Source organism: Pseudopodoces humilis, chromosome 1 (genome assembly GCF_049639895.1).
Source record: "Pseudopodoces humilis isolate 2021_Gansu_Grassland_sample_001 chromosome 1, ASM4963989v1, whole genome shotgun sequence".
In the NCBI taxonomy this organism is placed as follows: Eukaryota; Metazoa; Chordata; class Aves; order Passeriformes; family Paridae; genus Pseudopodoces; species Pseudopodoces humilis.
This window is the reverse complement of record NC_142200.1, coordinates 110,695,884-110,723,863: the sequence shown is the minus strand read 5'-3', so window position 1 is coordinate 110,723,863 and position 27,980 is coordinate 110,695,884. Positions and strand designations below refer to the sequence as shown.

The following is a 27,980-nucleotide window of genomic DNA, read 5'->3' as shown; positions in this document are numbered from 1 at the left end:
CATCCCGCTCCCCGGGCCGGGCCGGGCAGCGGCGAGGGCAGCACGGACGCAGCCATGTCGCACGGGGCTCGAGTGATCCGCACCGGGGTGAGCAGCGGGGGCCCCCCCGCCCCGCCGCCCGTCACCGTCGCCTCCTCCTCGGCGGGCTCGGACGCGGAGCTCATGGACGGCGGCTATTTCCGCTCCTGCGCCGGCATGCTGAAGGTGGCCCAGATGGTAAGGGGCGAGCGGGGCGGGGGACGCTGCCGGGGCTCTGCTGGGGCCGGCGGGGATGGGGGGGGGCGCGCCCCCCCCCGGCGCACGGTCCTTGCGGCGGCGCGCCCGCGGAGCGCCGTCGGGCAGCGCTGGGGCCGCGCCTCCGGGCGGCTTCGGCCCCTCGGCTCTCGCAGCTCCCAGCAGCACGGAAAGCCCACGTTCCTCTGGCAGAGCGAAGCGTCTTCTGTCGGAAGCTGCCTTCGCCTCTTCCTAAGGCAGCAATGAGCGCTTCTGACCAGACGGACGTGTACGAGCCCAAAGGAGCAGTGTTAACTTTTAACAGCGATAGCGCCGTGATGCGATGGCACATCGTGCTGCAGTGCGACCCCTCATTCCGTAGCGTGGGTAAGTTTTTAGGAGACAGCGGGGCCAAGTGCCGGTGCCCATAGCGACCTGGTACAGGTGGGCACCCCCTCTGAGGCTGCAGCTCCTGCTGGCTCCGTGCCCTGTCTGTCAGAGACCTCCCGCAATGACACTGGGAGGGATGTGGGAGATGTTTGGCTGAAATTCAAAAGTAGTTGATGGTGGAACGCTGCCAGGATTTGAGCTGATGCCTTAAATCGGTTCATGAAATTCAGCTCCATGCAGATGTGGAGAAGATTAACAGATGGATAAGCTCTTTCTCGTTTTTATGGCCCATAACTATCTGTGGGATGATTTGTCAGCTTAATTACAGTAGTGGCAGTGATAATGCCCAGGAAAAGGCATGAAAGACATCATGTACCGATACCTCCACAGGTACGTTTTCATCCTGCAAAAACTTGTGACAGCGTTTTATCCTGACGTTGTTACTTTCATCTTTTGTAAGCTCCCAGTGCCTTCTTTCCCCCTGCCTGTATTCATCCAGTCATTTTTAAGAAGTTGTGTAGGTTATTAGCACCCAGATTTCTAAACTGGCATTCAAAGTTAGGATTCATTATGTTCTGAGTAGTAGCATCAAATCCCCGAGTTTCTCTTCAAAAGCTGCCCAGTTTCTTCCAGTTCATTATTAGCTGTCAGCTGGCCTTAGAAATGACCCTCAGTAGCAAGAGATGAATTGACCATGACTGGTTGTGGCTGCCTCCACCTGCTGAGCATCTGCCCTGCGCTCGTGAGCTGTCTCTCACTAAGAATTCTGTGCAGTAGGAGCACAAAGAGTTGTCTGCTGCCTTCTTCTGGCTTGGGTTGTTCCCAAACCAGTGAGTGGAGCTGGGGAATCTTTTCAGGAAGAGACAAGTGGGCACGTGTCTACATTGCAACTGAACCCATAGCCCTAAAACAGTAGACTTGTGCTCTGCTGATGAGCAGAAATTTGCTTTCACCACTGTGGAAAGAACAGTTCCTTTTATGGAACTAGAAATAACTAATCCTCTCTGCCCTCCATCCTGCTGTGGTGTCTCTACAGCTCTGAGGTGTGACTCCTAAAGCTACCACAGCATGGTTACTCGTGCTGTAATGTCACTTTCTGCTGCATGTATTAAGTGCGTGCATTCTTTACATGCTTTACATATTTTCATGTGCTGGATGTAAATCTATGTAATTTTATGTAATGCTTCACGTACTTTGCATAAAGTCGTATTTTATCAGTGCAATTCAATCTAAAATTCATCCAAATTTAGCAAGTGGCTCTCTGTGGTGACTTTGACAGAAGTTAAAATAATCTAAATTATTTTTCCTTTGCACTCTTTCAGCTTTGCCTTCTTATATTTTTCTGCTTTTTATCTTGCCTGTACACATCAGTAGGAGTTACCTCAGGTATTCAAGGAACTTTGGGCAAATGAACTTCTGGCAGTATCACATATCACAATAGCGTCTTGTCAAATAATTCCATAAGAAAACCAAATGTTTGTGCTGTAACATGTAGAAATAACCATGATACATTAGTTCTAGATTTACTCTTGCACCAAATAAAATAGGGAGACCTAAACAGTTTTACAAATCTCTTTCATCTCTTCTCAGACAGTATTTGTACCCACAGGTCCATTTGTATGAGCATTCAGTTCTCCTAGTACAAACTGTTGGCAGTAACTATTTTTTGATAAGGATTTCTTTATGCTAAATCTGTAAACATTCCTGCACTAGTGTTGGTGTAGCTAGTGGCTGTAGTCTTACTGAGAAGGAGAACCCTTATGCTGGCACAGGGCAAAGGTAAGGTCATTTGGGTTAGATATATATCACACTAAGTTGTGTGCTGGGCCTCTGAGTGGTTGTGGTTGTGAAGAGGAAACGTTACAAGTTTTGTTCTCTCTTCCTCAGTCCCCTTTACCAAGAAGTAGAGGATGTGATAGAGAGCAAGAAAGAAACATTTCATCATTTACTGTAAAGTTAAGGGCTGTCTGCTGTGCTTGCAAACTAAAAAAGCCCCAACTTTTATTGTTGTATGTATATGTGAGTGACACAATTCTAATACATGACAAGAACATGCTATGGAAATCATAGGAAGGAAATAGAAGATAATGTTACAGCTGTTCTGCTGTAAGACAGAAGGACTAAAGCTCAGGAATATTGAAGAGATTGTGCAGCCTGAATTGTTGCTAATTTTTGGATGTTACCAGTGCTTTCTCTTGAAATTCTGGTGCTGCAGTGTCTAGCACAGAATGAAATTTAGAAGGAAAAAGTGTTTACTGCCTCTAAGCCTACACAACTTCTTTTACTTTTTTTGCTAGAGATTTTTTTTAACCTTGTAGAATGGTCATAGCTTCTTCACAGCCTAGGGAATAGTCTATAAATATGTTGAAAATAAAATGGAGGCAAAAACATAGTTATGCAGACTTGTGTATTTTGTGTGGCAGTAAGAGAATTCGAAGGCTGCTTTTCTATGTGTGACTGTTACTAACCACAGTTGGGGTCCTTTTCAAAGTCCAGTCTGAACTGATTTTAACAGGAAATTGCAAAGTATTTCAACATCTAACTTACCCCAGCTTGTTTCACTTGATGTTGTTAATACAGCCTTTGCTTTTTCCTTCCTTTTCTTCTTTTTTTTCTTTTTTGTATTTGCTGTTTTGCCAAGATCTCTTAGGGATACATGCAGGATCCCACTCTGCCCACCTTGGTTCTGTAGCAGCAGTGTACTAAGCAAGTGTGTGAGTGGGCGTGTATCAGTGTGCACAATACACATAGACCAGAAAAATTGACTTGAATTACTTGAATTTTAGCCAGCTTGCCAAAATTGACACAGATGGCACACTTCAGCATTCTGCATAAGCTGTGCTGGTTTGGTTGAGGCACATTTGCTTTGTGTTCATGCCACTGCTGGCTTGTTTTATTGTAAGCCTTTGTAGGAGCCTCTGTTGCTTAGCTTGGCAAGTTCTCAGTAGATGGGTTCCTGGGAGTTTTTTGAGGCCTCCTGTGCCAGCAGGGTCAGGGGTGTGAGTGTGCATTTGTGTTGTCACCAGGGTGGCTGAAGTGCCAGCACTGATAGATTGAAACAAGTCTGGTTCCACTGAGTTGTCACAGCTGAAGTCTGGAGGATGCCACTGACAGTGGAGGAGGTCCTGCTTTCAGCACAGCCCATGTTAGACAGGGGAGGCTGTAGAGGTGTCCCACTCCCTTAGGCACTTGGTAGGAATGGTTGTATCACCTGTCCAAAGTGTCTGGTGCAGAGCTCTGCAGGAACGTGACCATACAGACTGAAGAGGGAAGAGAGGAGCTGAGAGCTCACATGTAGGAGAGCCATCAAGGCACAGCACATGCCTGTGTAGGTCTTCCAGGAATCTCAAACTGTTCTCAGACCACTCCTTTTGCCTGAGAGGTGTGGAGTGACCCATCTTTGCCTCTCTTTCACCTCCCCCAGGTTGGGCCAAGCTAACTTTGGTTCCATTTCAGACTGGAGGCCATTGTTCCTACAATGACACCACTGTTACTCTTACAGCTCCATCAGGGTAAGCACAGCCTCAGAACACAGGGTGTTTTAAGCTAAAACCCGTGCTGATTCTGTCAGCTCAATATGAGCCAAAAGTTTCACAAGACAGAAAACAGAAAAATCAAAATTACCTTCTCAAGGGTGAAGGAAAGATTTACAAGCAATTGTAATGTAAAGAAAAAGGATAAACTCAATACAAGTTGATTTAACAACATTTTAACTTGTTAAAAATGTTAAAGCAATAGCTAAAGCTTTTCAGCAGAGTATCTATTTAATTTCCAAAGTATGCCTTGACAAAAGCAATGACATACTTGACAAATGAATGGCCAACAAGACAGTCAGTAATTCTGAGCAACTTTGAAGTGTGCCGAAACCTCTCTGGGTTATTTGTATACTAATACATAGTTGCATAATAGTATTCAAGAGAATATTCATTCATCTAACACTGAAGGCAAGAGAATGCTGGTGGTTAGGTTGCTGTAGCCTAGTTTCATTTCTGAATGTGCTGTATAATATCAAATTTACTGGGGACCTATATTCAGAAGAAGTTAAAATAAGAAAAGAAAGCAAAATCTGTTAGTGCAAGAAAACAATTCCTAATCAAAATCATTGATGCAAGAAAAAGAAATTCAAGAAAGCAAGTGCTGCTTGGAATTATTTGAGAGCTACTCAGTCTTTTAACTCGATCTTGAGACTGAAGCATCTTCTGCCCATGGAGTTGATTGAAGTAAAACATCTAATTCCGTGCAGTAGTGTGTCAGTGACACAATTTTGCCTCCATGGTAATAAAGCTGCTCAGTCAGAAGAGAGGCATTCTGGTGATATGCGGAGGTGCTGAAATTGTGAGCCTGTCTGTGAGTCCTGTATAGACAGTGCTTTCAGGGGGATTGTGGAAAATCACCCCAAAAATGTGCCAGATAAACTACTGGCTGAGCAATGAGACACATTTTCTGAGGCCAAGGTCAGAGCTGTTGTAGCTGCTCATTATTTCTGTTGTTCTGCTGGAAACGGCAATAAAAGGGTCTTGCTGGGCGTGCTGAACAGAGAGAAAGAAAAGAATTATCTGAGTCTTAGATGGCTCCAAAGTAAGCTGGAGCACTCGAGTAAGGAATGTCCAAGCTTGGTAATTAAGCCCAGTAGGACTGGGAGGTCCTGTTATTTCCCCTCTGACAACACCAAAGCTGGCTGCCTCAGCCACTGGTGTTTTTTCCATGCTGCTGCTCTGGGTGCCCATTTTTTCTCTGCAGGTGTTTGCGTAAGAGCTGGAAGCAAACGCGGTGTTCTCTGCATGTTAACCAGGGAGTGCTTGCTGGCAGGCTGACACACTTCTGTTTGATGAGGTGAAATTTCACAAGCAACACCATTTTAAGGAATTTTTCCCTTCTGTCTTGTCTCCATGCAGCTGTTCTCAGCTGCAGTGGTGCAGGTGTCCACCAGGTTACACAGTACCTGGTGTAACTAGGGAACTAATGGAGGTTTACTTCAGCTTCCTGGTTTTCTTTTTCCATAACTGTTTTTAGGGAACAGTGCAGCCATAGAGGCTACTGTGGGTAAGAACAAGTGTCTGGCATGGAAAGGCAGGAAATACATAAGCTTGAAATGGTTCCATGTGTTTCAAACCACAAGCTGAAAATGTAGTCCTTTTGCTTTTTTCACTTGGGCAGGGGAAAGTTCTGTACATCTGTTTTAAATTCTATCTACCTCTTTTAGGGAAAAAAATAAACTTGTAATTTTTCTGATGTCAAAACTGCTCTAGAAGGCTAAAAAAAAATCAACTCCAGTATATTTGCAAAAAAGCAATTATAGTCATTGTTAAACACTAGGATATCTCTGTTCTGAATGTGTCAGTGAATGTTTTGTTTGTTACTTATTAAAAGAGGCTTTCTAAAAGCTTAAAGTTGGAGCCATCTTTCACTGCTCATTTGGTGCATCCATTAGGATTTGTTGCAATACATTCATTAACAATCTCTGTACATGTAGAGGTGATTCTTTCTGTAGAGGTGATTGAACAGGGGTCAACAAATACATTTTCTGAAATAACAAAAAAAAAGGGAAATGAAGCATAGAAATTTACATCACCTGAGATGCGTTTAGTATGCCTGAAAGAGCAGAGTGAAGTATTGCCAGTGGTTTCCTGGTAAATTTGTTTTATGAGAAGTTAAATTTTAAGGCACCATTTAAGAATCTTAGGTCATATGGTGTCTGTGGATAATAATGTGTGGTGGAAAATATGGATTCTTACTGCTCTGTGACTTCCTTTTGAGATGTGCAGAAGCAGTGTGTTCCCTGTTCTCACTTTGGAGATGGTGTGCCTTTGAACATCCTCCTCTCCTGCCACAGAGTGACAGATACCAGTGGATCCTTTGTTTACAAGTTCACTCTCCATCTACTCAGAGCCTGTACATGACAAAGAGCATCTTGCCAAGCATCCTTCCTTGGGTTCCAGGACTGTAGGGGCTGGAACAATTTGTTGTGTCTCACTGTGATCCAGCAGAAGCCATCACTGAGAGAAGCACGCCTGACCCTGAGGCTCTGGTACCTGCTCTGCATTACTGGGGTATTGTCCCCCAAAGCCAGACAGTGTTTCCCTCTATGAGTAAGTGTTTCCTCCGCTCCCCTCCCTGGGGAGTCCCTCTGAGGTGTTCACTCAGTCCTGCGGCTGAGCTGTCCCCTTTGTGCTATTGTCACATCATATGTGCTGTGGTCTTGTCCTCCTATTTTGTGGTGATATGTAAAGTATACAGCAGCCAGAAATTGCTATTTTCTGTACACAGAGTTCAGACTCTGAAGTTGCTGTGATTTCCCTTCACCCACCTGCGAGCTTCCTCTTCTTTGCGTAACTGAGATTCTTACAGGGGTCATTGTGGCTGAAACAACTCCCTGCGCTGTCATGATGGTCATTTGATGAATGTAATGGCAAGGACAGATGTGCCTGACTGGTCAAGGCTAGGTGTCTGCAGCTTTCAAAGCCAAAACAAACCTGGCTGCTGTTCCCACAACAATAGCAGCAGCTGCAATGCTTAGGGCTTCCTCTTCTGCTCACAGCTTCCCTTAAGGAAAATGGAAGTGCGATGAAGACAGAATTGAGAATCTGCTTCTGGGGGAATTTTCTTATATTTTTGGCAGTTTGTTGTGTTGTTTCTTTTTTTTTTTTTTAGGAGTACCACTAATGAGTTCAAGACACAAGTGCTGACAGCTGGGCAAGAAGTATGCTGTTAACATGAGATGACCATCAGCAGCTGCAGAACTGCAGACTGACTTGGCCTATTTTCCTCGAGTCTGTAATCATTCTCTGCAAGAGCTCTTTTCTTTGTTTTGGAAAAGCACAGTCTCCACTTGCTGCTTCTCACCTGCTGGCTTTTTGAGCCCTTTCAGCAATTGCTTGAGTATCCAACTTCCTAGCAGACACAGGAGTGCTGTCCCAGCCTGTTGGAGAGGCCTGTCAGTCTCCAGGCGCTCACTGAAAGCTGTCAGATGCGACAGTGCCACAGGGGAATCTCATCTCATCTCTTCTCATTTTTTCCCCTTTTTCATCACCCTTCACTCCTCTGGCACCTTGCTAAGCATTGAGTATTCACACTTAGAAAAGGTTGTTCTCTGGTGTGCAAAGACCCCCTGATCCAGCCAGCCAGGTGTGATGATACCAGTTCATCTGGGGGTCGTCATGATGTTTTCAAGAACTCTCACCTATATTGTCCTGATGAAATGGCAGCACAGTTAACAATGTGCACTTTGGTGATGTAAATGAGTCCTCCTCTTGTTCAAGGAGACTTTGCTCAAGGCTCCCTTTCCATGGCTTAGCAAAGCCCTTGCTGGAGATGATAGATAAGAACTTTTTAATTGCTGTCTGTTCGACTGCCAGATGTCAGTGTGATGATCTCTGAGGCAGAGGGAGATATGCCAGGTGTCAACTGAAGATCTGAATCAGTCAAGCACTAAATGCCTCAGACAGTGAGAAGGGGTTGTGTTGTGAGCAGCATCTGTAAGGACGAGCGATGAGCAGATTGCTCGCTGAGGGTTGGCAGATGGAGGCATGAGACATCACTGAGCGCTTCACGTGGTATCCCCTGATCTCAACAACTTCCAGAAAGATGAGATTGCTTTTTATTTTTTCATGCATTTAATTTGCTAGGTTAACTAGAATGATCATTGCCATGGGGTACTGGTTTTTGTGTTGTATGTTCCTATCTTACTTATAACTGCCTCTGTGCTGCTAGATGTGTGTTGGATATCCAGAACATGGTGGGAACTTCGCTGCCTGTAAGTGTACACAGTGTACCCTGGGCTTCTAGCAGCAAGCCAGCCTGAGCCAAGCTTGGTTGGGCTCCTTCTCTGTAGGTGGTATTGCCACGCACAATTGGTGGATCCATTTTTAGACAGCCATGAAATTTATCTACAAGAGCTTGATAGCTCACAAGTATGGATTAAGCTCTTTCTAAATTGTATTTATATCTATATATCACTGCCAGTATGGGACTTCATTGTCTTTTTAATGGGGAAGCAATACAAACAAGCTAGTCAATATATCTGAGAATGGTGCAGTGGAGTCTCAGAGGTTCCTGCAAGCAGTTCATCATCCCAGCCAAATAGAAGGAAGTATGGCAGGTGAGGTGGGCAGTCTCCTGCAGTCATTCTCCATTTACACAAACACTGTGGACTGCCTTCTCCTGTCATTCTGTCTGACTTCCAGATTTACCAGATCAGGGAAGAACAGTTGACGTGGCTCTCCGGGAGGATCTAGATGTTGGAAGTGCTTGACTTGCAGAAAAGAGAAGTATCAATCACAGCTTGCTGTGCAATTTTTGAATCTGGAGAAATTTGGTTATACTAATTCCTCTCATTTTTGGTTGCTAGCACCAGATACACCAGTTTCTCCTAGGGGAGTCTGGAGATTCAAGTCTCTTACAATGTTTTTTACTTTCTGTAGTCTTTTGAGATGTGATTTAGAGATTCTCCCTACTATGCAAGATACATGATCTTTTACTGTGGGGTGAACTACAGCAGGAGCCACGTGCATATATGGTTTTTTGCAGCAGTAAGGTAGTATTCTTCTAAATGGGCTTGTCGTGTGTGACACAGGTCCCCAGCAAGCATCACAACTGGGGGTGGGGGGGGGCAGAGAGTATAGGCTGAGTGATGGAATCTTTGCATCTACAGAAAATTAACAGTCATACAGAGGATGTGTCTCTGCTCTTACCTGAAAGAGCAGGCTCGTCCATTACTCAGGGATTATTACTTGATGGGAGGGAGCACTGGAGTGGGTGGCTGGCTAGCTGTTACATGGGGGCTGTTGCCTGCAGAGGGAATTCATTCCTTATTAATAAATGAGCAAGCTACAAAGTGCAGGGTTCTCCTGACTTTGTCCACAGTTGTATTTTCAATTGTTTCAGGTGGCACCTCTTTGAAAGTTAGAGGGAAAGCAGCTGTGTTTCCCAGAGTTGGAACCTTGCTAGGGCATTTGTTGTATTAAAAATTCTGTTCCTATCCTTGCAGACATGCTAGCAGTCAGCTGTGCCATTAATAGTGTTTTGCAGTGGATTTTATGTGTTTGGGGAATTGTTTGTAACTTGCATTATGCCACTTGTGCAATGTTACTCAGTTGCTGCAATACTTTGAGGGTTGTGTGTGCAGCTTTTATGTAGATTGAAAAAACTTACTGATAGTGCTTTCACAGTTGGAATGTTTTAAATTTAAGTTGATTTTTAAACAAATTGGAGAGAAGAAGAAATAAAATTATGAGGTTGTTGTGGGTAACAAGCTTTTATGTTTTTCACTAATTCACTGCCTGATGAGAATATAGCATATTGTTTGCCATGTAACTATGAAGTTCTCAGCTTTCAGTAAATAACATGCAGGGTTGTATGGTGCCTTTCAGTGTGTGCAGGCAGCTATGGGATTGAGGCAGGGAGCTAGTTCAACTGGCAGGGGCAGGATTGAAGTCCTGCATGCACTGTGATCAGGGCTTAATTGCAGCTAGACATGACAAAGAATTACCTTTTTAATGATGATGGCTAAGCCCTGCAGCAAGGGCTCTTTAATAATGTCTTTCATATGCTGGTTCTGGGATTACCCCACACCCTTTTCTAGCACTGAGGCCTGGGCCTGAGCAGATAGATGTAGAACACCACTTACTTGTACTTAGGATTGTCCTCTTATCTGTGTTGTAGAGGGTCTGAATAAGATTATTTTGCCTTTTCTCACCCTCCTACCATTTTTATCTTCAATAAATAGCCTGTGGAAATAGTGGTGCACAAGAGAAGTGACTTATCAGAGGCCAGGCAGCCTCCTTATTTTAGCAAAGCAGCCAGACAAGAAGGAAATCTGCCCAGACGCAGGGGCTGAGAGATGATTGTGCAACCAAAGACTGACCGCTTCACAGAACCATGCACTTGCAGGCAGCTGATTTCATCTGTCATTAAAGAAGTTCCAAATGGACTGTGCCCTTTATCTTCTTTTTCTAGTAGGGGTTTTTCTCTTGCAGCTCACATTTCCAGCACTGCCCTGGAAGAAGGAAATCTTGATTATAGCAGCAGTCAACATTGCTGCTTAAATTAGCTGAACCGGTCTTGCATGAACTGCTGTTGTAACCTTGGTCTGTGCTTTGCTCATCTTTTTGATTTGGGAAGCTGTTAAAAAATTACTTTACTCCATCCAGAAATATGTACTTAATAATATGTGGGTGTTGCTCCACTGTGTTGAGGTGTAACATTTGGAAATGTACAGCTGTAGTCAGTGACATTTCTCCAGGGCACAGTTATCCTGATTGGCTCTCATAGGGATGGAAAATTCCATTTACTATCTTGGCTGGTGTCACAAGCTGGAAACTTTGACTTTTTTTGTTCAAATACAAAAAGCATTTAGCTCTTATTATATATTTTTTTTAAAAAAAGGCTGTGATGAAACTGCATGAGGGTCAGTGCTCTCCCTTGCTCCAAATTTGCAGACACCGTTTCTGTACGATTACTTGCATTGAAACTTGGGTACGTTTTAAGACAGTGGAAATCAAACAAGGTTTTACCAATTTTATGAATAGTCCCCCTCTTTTGAGATTCAGGAGGAGGGACATTAAAGCAGTACAAAGGTTCATCAATCTTCCAGCAAGTACAGTGGATGAAAAAGAAGAGCACTTTCAGGTATTACCAACAGGAAACTGCTGAGCCAGAGCTGCTGCCTACAATGTTTGTACAGGTGTAGCACTATTGCTGAATCCTGTCCCCTGACATGTTTCCCCTGAATGGTGCTAATTTTTGGCTAGCTAATTTCAGTACATGCCCTGATCCAAGAGAGTGGGAAAGATAGTTAGGAAGTACTGAAAGAGTGAATTTGGGCACATTGTCATGTATAGAGGGGAATTTGGATGGGAAAGAGTGAGAGATACAAAAGGAGAAGAAATATGGAGTGTAATGGAGGGAAAGAAGAGGAAAGGGGAATAAGGAGCAGGAAAAAAAGGAAACACTGGAGACAAAAAGTTGTCTCTTCTTATGGGAGGATATAGTTGAGGGGAAAAGTCAAGAAAAAAATATTCTGAGAAACACAAAGATGTGGTTGTACATTGCATGGCAAAGTAATTAAATGAAAAGATAACAGAGCTGGGTGGATTATACATGAGGATGTGTATGTCACAATATTGTGGTAAAACTTTGAGATAAGAGTTATAGTGTTTCTCTGTAACTGGGTACCTTGAGGCAATTTTGCTTCTTATTAATGTTATCTTTCCTCCTGCAGTTAGGTTGGCATTTCACATCTTATTTCTATATAGAGAAAGAAAACTATTATCCAGAGCTTAAAGTTACAGGGTAAGGTAGCGGTTTCAGCCTGGCAATTCAGTATGTCATTTTGGGATTTGTAAAAACCATGGTCTGTGTCTTTCTGCCATGAAGATTTTTAATACTGCTCCTTGTACTACCACAGCAGCTAGAAATCCAGATAAGGGGTAGTCCACATGCAGTGAGTCAACCCCAGCTAGCAGCCAAACACCCAGCCAGCCTTTCACTCACTGCCCTCCCCTGCAGGATGGGGACAAAATAGAAGGAAGGCAAAAAGACCCATAGGTCAAGATAATGACAGTTTTATAAGGAAAGCAAAAGCTGCACACACAAGCAAAGCTGTGAATTCTTTCACTACTCTGTTTAAGGCCAGGCTGGATAGGTGGTCTAGTTGAAGGTGTCTCTGTCCATGGCAGGAAGTTGGGAATAGATATCCCTTCCAGCCCAAAACATCTTGTGATTCTATGATTCTGTATGTAATGGCTGCTTGGGAAGAGAAATGCCATAACTTAAAATATTCCCTCTTAAACCTCCTTGTCTTGAGTTTTTATCACTGAGCACAACATGATATGGGCTGGAAAATCCCATTGCTCAGCTGGAGCCAGCTGTCATTGCCCATGTCTTGCCCAATGCCAATGTCTTGTGAGCTGCTTTGGGAAGAGGGGAGGGAGAAGAGAGCAGAAAGCCTTGTTGCTGTGTGAGCCCAGTTCAGCAGCAGTGGAAACGCTGGTACGTCATCAACACGTTTTAACCACAGAAAGCCCAGCTCCTGTGAGCTGCTGTGAAGGCATCTTGTGTCACACCCACACCAGAACACCACCACTGTGCAGGGGCTTGCACAGCCACAGTGGGGAAGGGTAACCTGTGCTCCACATTCACTAGCACAGTGGTGAAAGAACTGCTGCACAGGGGTGACTGAAAATGTGCAGTATTGAACAGTCAGGGGTGGTCAAGAGAATGAGTAGTAAAGTAGTCCCAGCCCTAAAGATTTAGAAAACAGTTTATTTGCCATGTCTTGTGCATGGTGTGCTTTTTGAATCACTGCTCAGTTGGTTATATGTGGATAAATGACAGGAAATAAAAACCAATTTCCATTTTACAGTGAGCTAGGACTCTCTTTTTTCCTTATCTTGTGCACTGAGGTAGCAACTCATAGCAAGTCTCAGAAAGGGAACCTTTTCCTCCTTTTGCTTGTTGTGTGGCTTCCTCCTTGGATGATTTTCACACCTGCTTGTCTGCTACATCTGTGGTCTCTTGATTGTTCATTTGGGCTTTTTGGAGAGGGGAGCAGGGAGGAAAAGGATATGGGTATTTTGGTATGGTTTTGGGGGTTTTGTCCTGTCTTTTTTTGTTTCTTTCTTTGTTGGGGTATTTTTAGTGGGCATCTATTTTCATTCACTCTGTAAAAGAAAACAGTTATCTTGCCCTAGATACTTATTATCAGTCCTCAAATTTTTTGCCTTTGTTTTACATGTCTGAAGTGTTTGAAGGTCCAGAACTTTAGCACAATGCGTGTGGAGTCTTTAGTAGTCCTCATTTGGTGACTGGAGGAGCTGAAGTGGTGAAATACATGATTTACTGAAGTTCAGACAGAAGTAGGGCTACAAAACTGGGGTCAGGATTCAAGAGTTAGTGACTTACAATTCCTCCCTTGTGTCAATGTTTGCCTGTAGAAATGGCAACCTCAGAACATTAGGCTTTCCTTTAAGAGTGGGGTTTTGTCAGTACTGGAGATCATGCAGGATTTATATTTCTGCAGGTAGCTGTGCCTATGGAAAATTCAGTTCTCTCCAAATGTTACAGAAGAATTAGGTATTGGCAATAAAGCCAGGGCTTTATTTATGATATCCATTATAGCAGGACAGTAGAAAAAGATCGTACAAAGCACTTGCACAGATTGATTCCTGGGTTATGAAATTGTTCTGCGGTCAGATAAATGACAATCTTCTACCACATGAGCAGAAAATGTTTTGTGGTGCCAGCTGGCTTGTAGGTACATGCAGAGCAAAACAAACCCTTTCCTTTGTTACCCTCAGGGCACTAGTGAAGGAAATCGTACTTGTAATCTCTGCACTGGTGTGCACTCCTGCATGCCCCTTCCTTGGAGCAGGTGGTTCCCTATTTGAACCTTCTTTGAAGGGTTTTTTCCTATGTTCCTTCTTTGAACTTTCTGGCTTGGCCTGGGCTTTTCCATCTGTGCTGGTGCACTCCAGCACAGTGTGTTAGTGCAGGAGAGCCCAGCCCATTAGTCCTGAGGGGCAGGCAACTCTTGGACAGCTTCAAGGCTGTCACTTGGCCTCTGGGACCGGTGACAGGACTGGAAGCCACAGGAGGACCCAGCCAGCAGAGAGGCTGAGGGTTGTGTGGCTGGCTTGCTCTGGGTCTCAGCATCCCCCATGGGGACAGGGTGTTTGGAGCCAAGCTTTCTCTGTAATTGCATTTTAAGGACCTCAGCCACCCAGGAGTGAGCATGGGGAGTTAGAGGTGGAATTCAAACCATCTGAAAATAGGAGTACTACACCATCTGGGCCTCATGCCATGGGGCTTTTCTCCAGGATACATTTGCCTTAGGAGTAATTGGAAGTTGGATCGCCCTCCTATATATGATTGCTTCTTAATATGAAGGCATGATTCCTCTCCTTTCATTGAGAAGGTGTTGAATTTTCCTGCAGTGGAAGATTCATTTCCTTGAAGTCTTGATATACATTTTCCTTGTTTTTTACTGAGTGTAATAATGACCAGTGGACTCCAGATGCTCATTCTTTGTCAGGGACAAGAAGGAACAAGGAGAAAAGTAGCTGATTTTTAAAAAGAAACAGCATTTCCAGGGAACACTTCCAGAAGCATTTTATAGCACAGTGGAGGAGAATGTATCCCTCTTGTCCAGTCCTTCCCTATCTTCTCTAGCCTGAGAGGTACAAAAGAGAAGTGTGCCATTCTGAACAGATGGATGTAATATCTATGGGCAGGAAGGAAGATCCAGAGAATTACAGGTTTGTCAGCTTCCCCTCAGTCCCTTGGGAGATGATGAAGAAAATCTTCTTAGGAAGCATTTCCAAACACATGAAGGACAAGAAGGTGATCAGGAGTAGTCAACACAGATTTACAAAGGGGAGATGATGCTTGACCAGCCTCACTGCTTTCTGTAATGAGATGACTAGCTTGGTCGACAAGGGAAGTGATGGATGTGGTTTACCTTCATCTTGGTAAGGTTCTAGTCTCCCATAACACCCTCACAGACAAGCTGACAGGGTATGAATTAGATAAGTGGGCAATGAGCTGGATTTAAAACTGAACAGCCTGGCCTAGAGGGTTGTGATCAGTGGTACAAGGTCCATCTGGAGGCCAGTCACTAGTGGTGCACCCCAGGGGTCCATACTAGGGCTGGCACTGTTCCACATCTTCATCAGTGACCTGGGTGATGATGCAGAGCGCACTCCTGGAAAGTCTGTAGATGATGAAAAACCTGGCAGGAGTGGCTAATGAGCCAGGGGATTGTGTGCTGGCATGGAGAGAGAGATCTTGGCAGTCTGGACAGAGAGGAGTCTCATCAGGTGTGACACAGAGAAATGCCAGGTGCCATATCTGGAGGTGTTTGAGGGTAAGCCCCTGCACCAGTGCAGGCTGAGGTTGGAAAGCACTTCTCCAGAGAAGACCTTGGGATCCTGGGGAACAGCACACTGACCACGAGCCAAACGTGTGCTGTTGTGGTGACAGTGGCCAACAACTTCCTGGACTGCTTTAGGAAGAAGACCACATCAGGAAAGAAGACATTGTGTTTCATTTTTTTGGTAGATCTGAATTAACTTCAAATCAGAATGGGGTTTAGGCTTGGGAGGGTATGTCAGTGCCATTCAAGAGGCAGCATTTTGCACAATCACATAGCAAGGATGTGGTTACCTCATCTTCAGCTCCAAGTAGGGAATAGGATGCGGATTCTGTAAAAGTCTGGCAGGCTCTGTTACGTCTTTGCTGTCGGCTAAGTGCTGACTGCCTTTAGCCCACATTGCCTTGACTGCAAGACAGTTCCTGATCTATCCCAGTGTCCCTAAACGTGCTTCACAACTCACTTCAAATATCTGGCCCAAAGGAAAGTCAAGAAGTGGATTAGTTTAAGCTGATCAACTTGTATGAAACAGAGTAAATATGGAACTTTATTTAAATCCATAAATCCCTCTTTGGAGTTGATTAATGCTTATGGTCTTTATTTTGCTTCTCACAAACCAGAAAGCACTTAAATAATAGTGCCCTGCAGTGTGTCCTCACCCCTTTTTGCAATGCAGGTCTGGAGTCCAGATGTGTATTGTGGAGCACACTGAAATCTTCTATGAGACTGACCATCACTTTACCTGTACTTCTGATCACACTGGCTTGCTGGCTATGGGTTTCATCTGTGTTGTTCTCACAACCTGTCAAATGCTATATTGAAATGGAAAGAGCAGTGCCCTGGATTTTTTTGTGCCTCCAGTTTTTATTTTCAGGGTGTATAAACCTGCTCCCCTGAGCACAGATGCATAAAGAACACTTGTAAGATTTGATCACTTCAGTGCTTTGCCATTTATTTCTCTCTCTCTGTGCCACAAACTGACTTCTGAGATAGATGCTCAGCTGTATCCCAGACAGCTACATATTTATCACTTTATCACTCAGTTCTCTGGAAACCACAATCCCAGGGGCAAAAAAAGGTGCAGTCATCACCAGGTATATCATGATAAACCAATACCTGGTGAAGGAACTTCAATATTTCTCAGTTTCAAAGAACAAGTGATATTGTGTGGCTCTATTACCTGTATTTGTTAGCATTCTTCTTTCAACAGGTGAGTTTTAAACTCTGACTGTACCTGCAGGGAATATAGCAGTGGCAGACGTTGTACAGCTTCATATAAAGTTGTTGAGAGGGTCCCCTTTGCACCTGTCCTGTGAAACAGAATCATGTACCTATGAAGCAAGGACCCTCTTTAGAAATGGCAGGTGAATCTCATGCTGCAAGATTTATGCTATGAAGGTAAATCTTCGAAAGAAAAATCTCTTGCTGTGCAGTGGTTTCTTCCTATCTGTATCTGTTTTAGATATGGTGAGGCATATCTAAAACCAAAGAAAAGGGAATCTTTACTAATTGGATTTGGAGTTTATTTATGAAGAGCTGTTGAAATGGAAAGCATGTTTGTTCAAATCCACCATTCTACCCTGCCAGGAGCTGAGCAGATTCTTCATTGGTACCACCTACCTATTTTCTTATTTCTGAGTATTGTGACACCTCTGATGTATTTTCTATCCTTGGATGACTCACATTCTTCTTTATGCTTCTCAGTTTTTTATACCTTTTAACTGAAAAGAAAAATACTGCTATGAAATTGAAAGAACTGGGTCTAGCTTAAACAAAGAGTTTTTTCCCCAGTGCTTTTTAATATTTGGATGGTGGTTGTACTTCAAGAGTCCAGTCCTTCTTATCCTTTGTACACTGCAAAAAAACCTACTAAAGTTAATTGCTCATGCATGAAATGAGCCAGTGGGCAGATTTAATATTTCTGTAAATTAACGCTTCCTTCTTGATTTTCACAGTGTAATTGAAACTGGGAACTGATTATTGTGAAGACACCTGAATAAGAGAAACTTCTTCTGGCCTTTGGTTGTTAGAGAATGTTGTCCTCATCCCACCTTTATCCACGAGCAAGACTTGGTGCTTGCTGTGACTTGTTGTTGAATCTCCCTATAGAACAAAATTTCATTAAATTTAATTTTGAATTATGGAAATAATAGCTGAGTCTTGCATCACTTTGAGTGTTCTCCTAGATTACAGGGTAAATTATCTGCTTCTGATTGTTTGGGTTATTCAGTGGCTAAGTCAGATGACTCTGCATAATTGACATTAGGATTCAGAGAGCAGGGCATCACTTGCAGGGCTAATATCAACTCCTAATATCAACTGCCACAGCAAAAGTAATGGGGCTGGGCCAGGTCTGACAGCAGTTTAGCCACTTGTGTGGGAAAGAATCTGGAGCACTGACTTTTTTCTTTGAAGCCACTGTTTTGAGGTGGTTCACTGTCAAGACATTGATGTGGCTGTTTGGATGGAGTTTGGTGAAGGAGACAGGTCCTTGTGAAGGTTTTACATACAGACCTTTTGGTTGCCCTTGTACATGCATACATTTAGCCTGTCCACTTAGAACTGAGCAGGTGAAACTTGGCTAATCCCTGGGGAGAATCTAAGCTATGTTGTTTGGGCGTAGGGGTTTTCTTTTTTCTCTTTTAATCTTAAGGAAATTATTCTGATAATGAATGCAGTTGGTTAGGAGTTTGGAAGATGAGTGTGCAGGAAAGGATGGTAGAGTCTTGAAGTGCTGGCTTCCTCAGATAGTTTTTTAATGTCTAGGAGAAACAATTAAAATGTGAATCATTATAGCTCCTAGCTGACTTTGGATGAACTAAAAATTACAGTGGCTGAAAGCATGCACTGATTGAGTCTGTAATAAAAAAATATTTTAGTATATTCTCAGCAGATTTATTTCAATCACCCAGGTTAGCCAGGCTGGTGGAAGCAGCAAGATTAGTAAAATAAACAAGTAGCTTAAGATTAAAGAAAAAAATTAAATAGCTTTTGTCGTTAGCAAGCATACAGCTGAAAGAAGTTGTACAATAAAGCTTAATGGTTTTATGTGGCAGTGTTAACTTATGGAAGTTTTGGGGATGAGGCGAGTTAAATCAGTTCCTCCAAATGTTCATATCATTTACTCTGATACTGCCTTACAGTCCACTAATACTTCTGCTCTGTAGGCGGTCGAAGAGTAAAACTCTCGGCTCAGGTCCTCTGATTTTTCATGTGAAAAATGTCACTAAATGAAAGGGAAGGTACAAGTGTTCATGGACACCTCCATTTTCACAGCTTTCACTGAGCTCCTTCTGAAAGTCTCTGGGATTCAGATTCTTCAGTCACTGGTGTAACTCCAGGCAGTCAGTTCCATTTCTCTATTTGAGACCTCTGCTGTGGTACATAGAGACATCTTCAAGTTGAATTCTTCAGGCTGAAACTGCTGCTTTCCTTCTGGCCATTGCTTCTTTCCCCAGTCCTAATGGTTGCCTCATCTCATTTATCAGCTAGTTATAAAACCTTATTATCATGCTCCTTACTTTGTCTTCCATTTTGATGGGACCATCCCATTTACATTAGATACTTGTCTTCTAAGTGCCATTTTATTGTGCTTAAAATCATCTCCACGACCCTCTGAGCACCACAGTGAAAACCTTGAATGTGCCTTTTGTCTTCCAGATCTCACTGCTGATTGGATTCATCAGCGTAAATAACTCTCCATGGACAGATTACAGTGCATACAGCTTCTTTCAGATTGTCACCATGTGCGACTTGGTTATGATTTTGTTCTTCTACATCATGCACATTTTCAGAGTCTACAGGAAGCTGACTTGTGTTAGCTGGCCACTTGCGGTAAGCCTGGGTTTCTCTCCTCTCTTGGGGGTTGAGGTCTCACTTTCTCAGTCCATTCCCGTGTGCTGTCTCACAAAGATAGGCTGTCTTTCACTCAGTTCTTTTCTGCCAAGTGTGCAAATCCTTTTGTTGCTTGCTTTCAGTTCAGTAGATTCTGGAACTGTAAGATTTTCAGCTGATTTGGATTTGATTCTGCCCTCCTTTACGCAGACATAAATCTAGATTTACTATATGGAAGGCAATAATTTTATCAAGAGACAATCAAAAGGAAGCTACTGATCATCAAGCCTTCAGCAGATGGGTCCTAGCTCAGGTCATTTATAGCAGCTCAGGGATTGCTAAAGTACCAAATCATAGCATTAGAATTCATGTACTACATCCTGTCCCAAAATAAAACCTGAGAGTGCTATTTAAGTCAGATGTGCCTATTTTTGGTACGGTTTTAGACAACTTACACAATAGCAAAAAATAGGAGCCTCAGCCTGATTGCCATAGCCTGGCCATTCCTGGGATATCCTGCAGGATGTTCCTGCCTCATTCCTGCATTTCCCATACACATCCATCTCTCATGTCCTAGCAGAGAACCAACAGGCAGCACCAAAAATGTGAGACCTGAACTTCCTCAGTAGCTCTGGCTCGGGTCAGCTAACAGAAGAGTTCTGTATCCTAGCATGGGATGATGGATTTTAGCAACCTCTTAGAATATGCCTCCCTTACATATGTTAGTTCCACTGAAGAAGGATCAAAGGAATGGGGAAAGCCAAGTGGAGAGATAGAGAGAAATTTTGAAACCCAAGAGGTGGTTGGGTGGTGATTAATGGAAGCTATGTAAGTAATTTACAGATCTAAGATAACAGTTTGTCCATCCATCCACTTATAACCAGAGAGAAAAATTTAATTTTCTTTTTAGGTGAAGAATATGGTTAGACTTCTTTTTTTTCAAATGTGTGCTGTCACTATCTGTTTTTAAAGGTACTTATTCATCTAGAGATAGTACAGCTGCAGGGATTGAAATAAAGGAGCGAAGTAAGCTAATAAATTACTGTTTTGCAGAGCAGCATTTAGTGTATGCATTGCTGCAACAGGACTATGCTATTTTTGCCTCTGCATGGGCTGCTTTTGTTTTTGATTTTTGTTTGGTTGTTGTGGTTGTGTGTTTAATTATTCCTCAATGTTCCAGAGTTTAAAGCGCTGAAGTTTGTGGCTGCTCAGCTTCAGAAAGCTCTATAGGATGTGGTGCTTGAACATTGCTGCTCTGTTACAAAACAAACAACCTCATTTTCAGTCACATTTAAGTATCTTTAGAACAGAAGAGGAAGACATGTGAGAGAGTCTGGGAAACTACAGCTAGCATTTGGATGAGTTTCCTGGCAGGATCTTTACATTGCAGTCAGGGGCGTGATTTCCAGCCAGTAAATCTGAAGTGGTTCAAGAGGTTGTTCATTGCTGACAGCTTTTAAAGCTTGGAAGTATTTCTCCAATGGGGCACTCTTCCGGCCCTGCCGGGGGGTGGTTCTCCACCTAATGTGGCCTTTGACAACTCTGTTGCAGCTTTGCCCATCCCTTGGATTCCTCTAAAGTAGTAGCCTGTGTACACTGCTTTGTTTGATGTCTCCAAGGAGGCAATGGCATGTCCCATTTGCCTGCTGCATCATGGGCTAGTCAGAGGAGCCTCCTTATGCGTATAATTTATTCTGGCAAATGCAAGGGTTGAGGTTTTGATTACCCAAAACAAGCTTACAAATTAGGGAAGTAACTTGTGGTCTCAGAGCCTACTTTACAGGGAAAAATCCTCCTCAGCTCTTTTTAACACCTGAGCAGAGTGAAACTGGTATGGTAGACTGTTCATCTTCTGGGCTTTCATTGGACAATTTCCTTTTGAGCCTATATTCTGTCTTTTGGTTTGAGACAGAATCTCTCCTCTCCTTTGTATTTGCTCGGCTCATGCTGGTAGTGCACTGCAGGTAAAGGAATCAGATATCCACCTGCCCCACCCCACCATGCACAAGAAACAACCTGTGTTCGGTGTGCAAACACCTGCACTGGTTATCATAAGCTTTGTGAGGATTCAAAATTGAAATCCATGGATACCCCCTGCTTGTAACAAGGTAAAATTGACCCCTGGACTGGTACTTATCACACCAGAGAAGAGTTTAAATGTGGTGCCTTGGTTCTCTCTCAGAAAACCCCATGGCATCATGTTTGACTGCAGCTGTGCTTTTCGTGGCTTCCCTCCCTTCTCTGTGGTTTCCAGTCTCAGTTGATATAAGTTTTCAGTAAATGCAGCAGAAGATTCAGTGCTTACTTTCTAAGATTATCAGAAGTAGGAGCATTTGATTTTCCACTTACGCCATTTCATATAGGCTAGAGAAATATAGAAATATGTCCTTAAGGTTCCTTCCTTCCTCCAGAACCATCTCTTTAAGTAAGGTGTGTACTTGATGCAATGAAGTAATGTACTGTGCTGAATTGAAAGGGTTGCATCCATACCCAGCAAGCAAATCCTATTCTACATTAGTAGACCTAAGCTGTTATTTTTTGCACAGAAACTGAGGTTTGGTATAAAACCCACTGACAAAGTGAGTTGCTGGGTTTTGGGTTTTGTTTTTTTTTTCTGTTTTGCTTTTTTTGTTGTTGTTTTTTTTTCTTTTTGACTATGTTTTGTCCTCTGGGTTTGAGGATTTGAGTCATCCCTGCCAACTTATTTTCTTTTTGAGACATATCAAAATGCTTTCCAGATAAGTTTCCCTTCTGATTTGTGCTGTGCTTGTCTTTACAGGAGTTTCTTCATTATTTAATTGGTACAATTCTGCTTCTCATTGGATCAATTGTAGCAGCAGCTAAGAGTTACAATATAACTGGACTTGTGGCTGGAGCGGTAAGACTGTGCTTTTTAGGCTTGACACTTTTAAAATTGCAATATATTAAGCAGGGCATTGGAAATCTACCTCTTGTACCTTTGTTTTCTTACAGACTTGCCTTACTTGTGTCTTGGTTGGGTGAACGACCTTTTAGCTCATTTCAGTGAATGTTCCGTAACACAGTGCCAACAGAAATATTTTGTTGTCAGATGCTAGACTCACCACTGAAGTTGATATTTGTCCTGACAGAGCGCTGAAACCAAAGGCTTCTGCTTTAACTCATAGGAACTAATGTGTTTAGGTGAAGAAGATTAAGTTAATTAAATTAAAAAATTAAAACTAAGACAATTAACTTTTGACAAAAGACTGTTGTAGCAGCTGAGGTTACCTAAAGGATTCCACCCCCCTGTTCGGCAGTCAACACTTCCTGTTCCTGAACAGAGCCCTGTTCAAAATAATTTCTACTGAGCTAAAACCCACTGGGGCTCTGAGCTGGCTTCTGGCAGGTGCTCTCTGCCTCTCTTGGCTGGCAGGCTTTACAGAGAGGCATGACTTCCAGTGTGGGTGACAGTATTTTCACAGCAGCAGGACCTGAAATACAACTCCTCCAGAATAAAGAATTACTTTCAGAAACTTAGTCCTGATGATGAAAACAGACTGGAAGACCTACCTGACTTGTTTATTTGGCAGATAGCAAGGAAAGACTTGTTTGAATGGGGCAGTAAGAGAGCAGTAATCAGAGGTGCTTGAAACAGACTTTTCTTTGTTGCAGAATCATAGTGAGAAGTTTAGAAGTTGACACTCTGTGCTGCTGTCCAGCTTTTTCTCCCTCCTTGTGTATGACTCTCAGTCTGTCTTTCAGTTTTGACAAGACATAAGCTGCTACTATACAGCTTCTACAGAAATTTCTGGGGTTTTTTGTGTTTTGGCAGAATGGAGTAAAAAAAACCCGCTTCTTTTTGGGTCTGTTAATCCCATAAAATGTGTAGCTGAATATACAAAAGTGCCCATACATGCATGGAATATGTGTCATCAAATGCTCCATAAGTATTTGTGGTTTGTTTGTTTTCTCATCCAGACTTTCGGGTTCCTGGCTACAATACTTTGTGTTATAAGCATGTGGTCATCCTACAAGGTTTCGTGCATCACACAGTCAACAAGTAAGTATTGTGCTGAGTAACTGCCAGAATGCTGCCCAAAATGAATATTTATAGTTTCTGGCACAGGGCTGTGTCTACCTGGAAGGATTTATTAATGCCCTGGTTGTTGTGACTCAAAATTACTCAAAAAGCAATAATTCCCAATTTTCTGTCACCACAGACGTTATCACACCTACTGACAGCTGTTAGCAAATAACTGCAAGAGCAAAATAACTTGCTTCTAGCAAGTAGTGAACGTGGCAACGCCTTTTTTTCTCCCTCCCCCACCCCTTAGCAAAAGATTTCCTGTGTGTTGCTTAAGAAATTGGATGAATTTGTTTGTGGCAACACAAGTGACACTGTCTTCCTTTTCAAAGATGCATCTGTGTGACTCCATCACCTGTGCAAGACGTCTGCTTACCTTACCAAACAGGATACCAAAGAGGAGTGTTCACTACTGAGGAGAGAGCCGTGGGTATTTTGTTACTAGCCTGGACAAGCTGGTAGCTTTGGAAGATCTACTTGAATGCCTATGCAAAACGATGTTGTGAACCAAAGTTTTTTTGCTCCCCCCACCTCCCCACACCCAAAGGAGTTTATAATGGAGAACCTGCTTGTTTTGGAGAAAGACAACTTCTGTCTCTCAAGCTGGGCTGTGGGGCTATTTCCAGCTATTTGCAATAAGTGTATTTAAAACTCATTTGGACAGTCATTTGGTTCTCCTTTCAGAAGGATGGAAAAAATTCCTTCTGATTTCCTCCATCTGTTTACATGAGGGGAATCCTGCAAATTCCTACCTGATTCTTAACTTCCAAGGATTATATGTTTAACAAAGGAACAGTTACAAACTAATTTGTGCCTGGATAAGCTGACCCAAGCCTTTGTTACCTCTTTCCATCAGAACTGTGGACTTTTTCTAACATCAACTCAGCCAGCATCAAAAGTTATGAACTGCAACTTGAAAACATCACTGCAAACACTTCCTCCTAGCCCCAACAGCACACGATGAAATCAGGGATTTTCTCCATGCATTTTTAGCAATCAAAGATTATTTGTAAAAAATTCCCTTGCCAAATACAGGAAAATATGTACCCAAGAATATACATTTAATATTTTATGGGGTCTTTTTTTTCTCCTTTTCATAGAAAGACCACTTCTGTAGAAAATTTCTATGCATTTGCTATAAGTTATTTGCTTTGTAATCTAACAGTGTTTATGGAAAGCCCATTGTGAATGGAACAATGCGCTTCTTTCTCTCTCTTACATGTGGTTTTGTCACTTCCTCTGCCTCAGCTGGAATCTGTGCTCCTGGGGACTCTGCCCAGAGCCTGGGCAGACAGAACAGTTCAGTTTTATCCAGCCTGGTATCATCATTAAATTCTATGTAACTTCAGTGCTGAGACAATGCCTTCTTGGCACCTTTGTCTTTCCTTTTGCAGTCCATCTCTGGTGAGCTGGGAATTCTTTGCAGGAAAAAAGGAAGCATGGGCTTTTACTCCTCCTCCTTGGTGCTTCTCCTTTCATGTCTAGCTGGGAAGTAGAACTTGGATTATTCTGTCAAGATCGCTGCATGATGGTGCAGCAGAAGTTGCATTTATACAGTTTACCAGGGACACTCTGAAGAAAAAGGCATTTTGTCTGAAATTCTGCATCAATATTGCCAAGTAATTTAATGGTTTTCTCAGAAAATTCCTTTTGTGCCTCAGGGCAGGTCAACATATATTGCTATTTGTTGCCACCTTTTCTTTTTTTTTTTTTCCCTATCCTTATATATGTACCTTTACTTAGAATTTATTTTTAACTCTGGTAATTGGCCAGCTGCTAAAGTGTCAAAAATTTTGAGTAAGTAAATGAAAATAACTGAGCAGATAACTTGAAGAGGTAAGAATCCCCCTCCTCGTGGTGCAGTTTCCGTGATTCTTTTTTGTATTCCTTTTCAAAAGTGCCCTATTTAGAGCAACACAGAGCAGGAAACAATTGGAAAGCACTGTGGAAAAACTGTGTTTTTGGTGGATGAAGGTACATACATTCACACTAAGATAAAGTGTTTCAACATTAATACAGAGGATTATTCAAGTCACACACACACACGGTTATGTGAGTAATTTTTTGCAGCAGGGGTGCTTGATCACCAGTCCTCCTGCCAAGACTGACTTTACAGTTTTTGGAAACCAGCGGTCTGGCTTTAATTTGGACAGATATGACAGATGTTTAAGGGTACAATTTCTGCTGTTCCCCTAGAAGAAAAGGACTGTGTTTATTTCTCCTTCACCTCCTGAGGTATCCTCTCAGATTGACAGTAGGAACCTTCCCACGAGCTTTAAAGCACACTTGGCAATCCTGTGCCAAGCCAATGTTCTGCTGCAGACAGCGTGAATGCAGCTGGCACCTCAGCGCTGCGGTGGCAGTGGGGACAAGCACCTGCTAAGGACTGGGGCAGGAGCCTGAGCTTGTTCTACAGAAAAGGCTGTTTCCACTTTCTCCTGGAACCATGCCCTCTCTCCTGGCACTATACAAGCTTTTTTTTTTCTCTGCCTCTCACATCACTCTGTCACTTGTCACCATATGGAGAAAAAAAAAGTCCAGGGGGAATTTCATGCAGTCTAACAACCAAAGAATTTCTGAGCTATGTTCTGTGGTCATCCAAAGGATATGTTTTGCTGTAAGCACACTTGCAGTGATCAAGAGATGTAAGTTACCAGTTCCCTTTTGGTTTTTGTACCTACTGGCAGGGCTAAAATATTCCTGCAGCTTTGGCTGTTGTGACAGTGCTGGGTCCATAGACCCACCAGATGCTCCTAATCAGGATGCTCTCAGGCTGGAAAACTGACATCTCTGCTGCCAAAGTTTCCTTGCTTTCCCCAAGTCCTCCTTGTGAAGCGTGTCTACCAAGAAAAGCACAGATTTTCTGTTATCACCAGCTCCACCGGGGCTCGTTGAATGACAGCTCCGTCTGGCAGGGAATTCAACACCTCTCTGCTGTACCTCTGCCAGCAAAAGTGTCTTAAGTTTCCTTCAGTGTCAACCTGGCTCTGAAAGCTCCATCTGTCTGCAACTTTGTCAAATATGGGATTCCAGCTGTTTTAGAAATAAACTCTGTTAGCTATTTGGGTGATGTGGAGAATCAGACTGTTGTCCTGGTCATTTTTTTCCTTCCTCCACTACAGCAGTGGCTTTCTCTCAGGGGAGTATCAGAATACATCCTGTAACTGGAGTACAGTAGGTAAGAGCCACAGAAAAACCTGTTCCCTCCTGTTGTGTTTGGATGTGCTGGTCTCCAACTATCCCACCCAAAAGTTGTCCATCCTCTTCAGCTCCAAGATGAGTGTAGTTTATCCTTTGAGCTAACACAGAGTTTGGGATTCAGTTTTTACTGAAAAATTAAAATGTAAATGTTGGGAGAAGAAAATTGGTAGTACAAACTGTTTCATACTGTTCATAAACCTCATGTTTGAGCTCTAGGGGCTTGAGATAAGCTGGAGAGTGAATAGTGCTTTTGTCAGGTAGAAACCAGGAAAATGAGAAGGGGAAATGAAATGTTTTCAAAAAGAGGAAGAGTGGCTTTGAAAAGCTTGAGGACCACAGTGTTGGAGGAAGACATTACAGCTTATGTGACCTGCATAACTTGAACACTTTCTCTGTTGCTGAGAATTGGTTGCACTGTTTTGAAACAGTTCACTATGTGAGTTTTAAAGGAGGTAGCAGGACACCAGGATAATGATAACTTGTAATGAAGTGTGTGGGTGGTGGTGGAGTGTCAAGTGATGCTCCATGGAAGAGGACTCGGAATTTACTAGGACAAAAAGGAGCAGGAGAGAAGGAAGATCAGGTGCAAACAGCAGTAGAAAGATTATGAGGGGAGGAACTAATGTGAGTGCCTTGTGCACTAACAGAAATGGTGGCAGATATTAACAATTTCTGGCTGTGCTGGTTATTTAAGGGCAGATCTGCCTGGAGTGACAGAGAAGTCTCTTTACTGCTTGCCTGCACTTTATACCCTGTGTCTGGGATTTTCCTGTTCTGCTAAAGCTGTGAGGGGAGACACAAGACCTGACCACAGGCTGTAGAACATGGCATCAAGTTGCCATATGTTCTACCCTGTTTCACTTAAAATTGCAGTGGGCTCCACTGTGCTTAGAGACAGCATGGAGTCACATGGTGCTGCTGAGGCTGTGTGCTGGCCAGGGGCCTTGGCCATCCCTGCAGCTTGGGCAAAGTATGGACCTGCTTTTAGACTGAGTGCCACCAGAAAGCCAAGGAAAGCTGGATTTACATATCACTGGGCCCTGCTGCACATGCTGGAGGTGCTGCTGGTTGTGTGAGCCAGGGAGAAGTGGGTACCAGAGAAAGGGAGGCCCACATCCTGTTCTTTCTGCGTGCAGAGATTTACACCCAGGTGACAGAAGAGAGCGCTCACCACAAAGCTCTAGGGTGCTCTTAAGCAACCCACGTGTTTGGGCTGTTTCAAGTTTCACACTGGAGCAAGTGCAAGTGCCATGCCCTTGGCTTACCTGTCGCTCCTGTGCAGACACACAGGGCTGCACACTTGGGAGCCCATCCTGTTGGGAATGGGTGGCTCTTGGTTCCAGTCCTGGTCCCAGGGCTTGCTTAACCCTGCTACACGGGAGCAGGTCAGAAAGTGGCTATAGTGCTTGTTATCTTCCTCTCCTGGAGAAG

General features: G+C 43.2%; 1 protein-coding gene across 1 annotated transcript; it reads left to right on the top strand.

Annotated features, from left to right (window-relative positions):
• Window positions 1–10: 10 nt before the first annotated feature.
• CMTM7 (CKLF like MARVEL transmembrane domain containing 7) lies at window positions 11–24,420 on the top strand. The gene is made up of 5 exons (XM_005519147.3): window positions 11–216; window positions 19,130–19,303; window positions 22,083–22,181; window positions 23,243–23,324; window positions 23,681–24,420. Exons 1-5 carry the CDS (start codon window positions 55–57, stop codon window positions 23,692–23,694), a joined length of 531 nt encoding a protein of 176 aa, XP_005519204.3. The 5' UTR covers window positions 11–54; the 3' UTR covers window positions 23,695–24,420.
• The last annotated feature ends 3,560 nt before the right edge of the window (window positions 24,421–27,980 follow it).

What these genes read in the sequence shown, in the direction of transcription:
- CMTM7 (XM_005519147.3), top strand. Translation starts at nt 55, where the DNA reads ATGTCGCACGGGGCTCGAGTGATCCGCACCGGGGTGAGCAGCGGGGGC. An exon ending in TGCTGAAGGTGGCCCAGATG is followed by an intron (nt 217 to 19,129) that starts GTAAGGGGCGAG and finishes TTTGTCTTCCAG; the next exon opens with ATCTCACTGCTGATTGGATT. An exon ending in GTGTTAGCTGGCCACTTGCG is followed by an intron (nt 19,304 to 22,082) that starts GTAAGCCTGGGT and finishes TTGTCTTTACAG; the next exon opens with GAGTTTCTTCATTATTTAAT.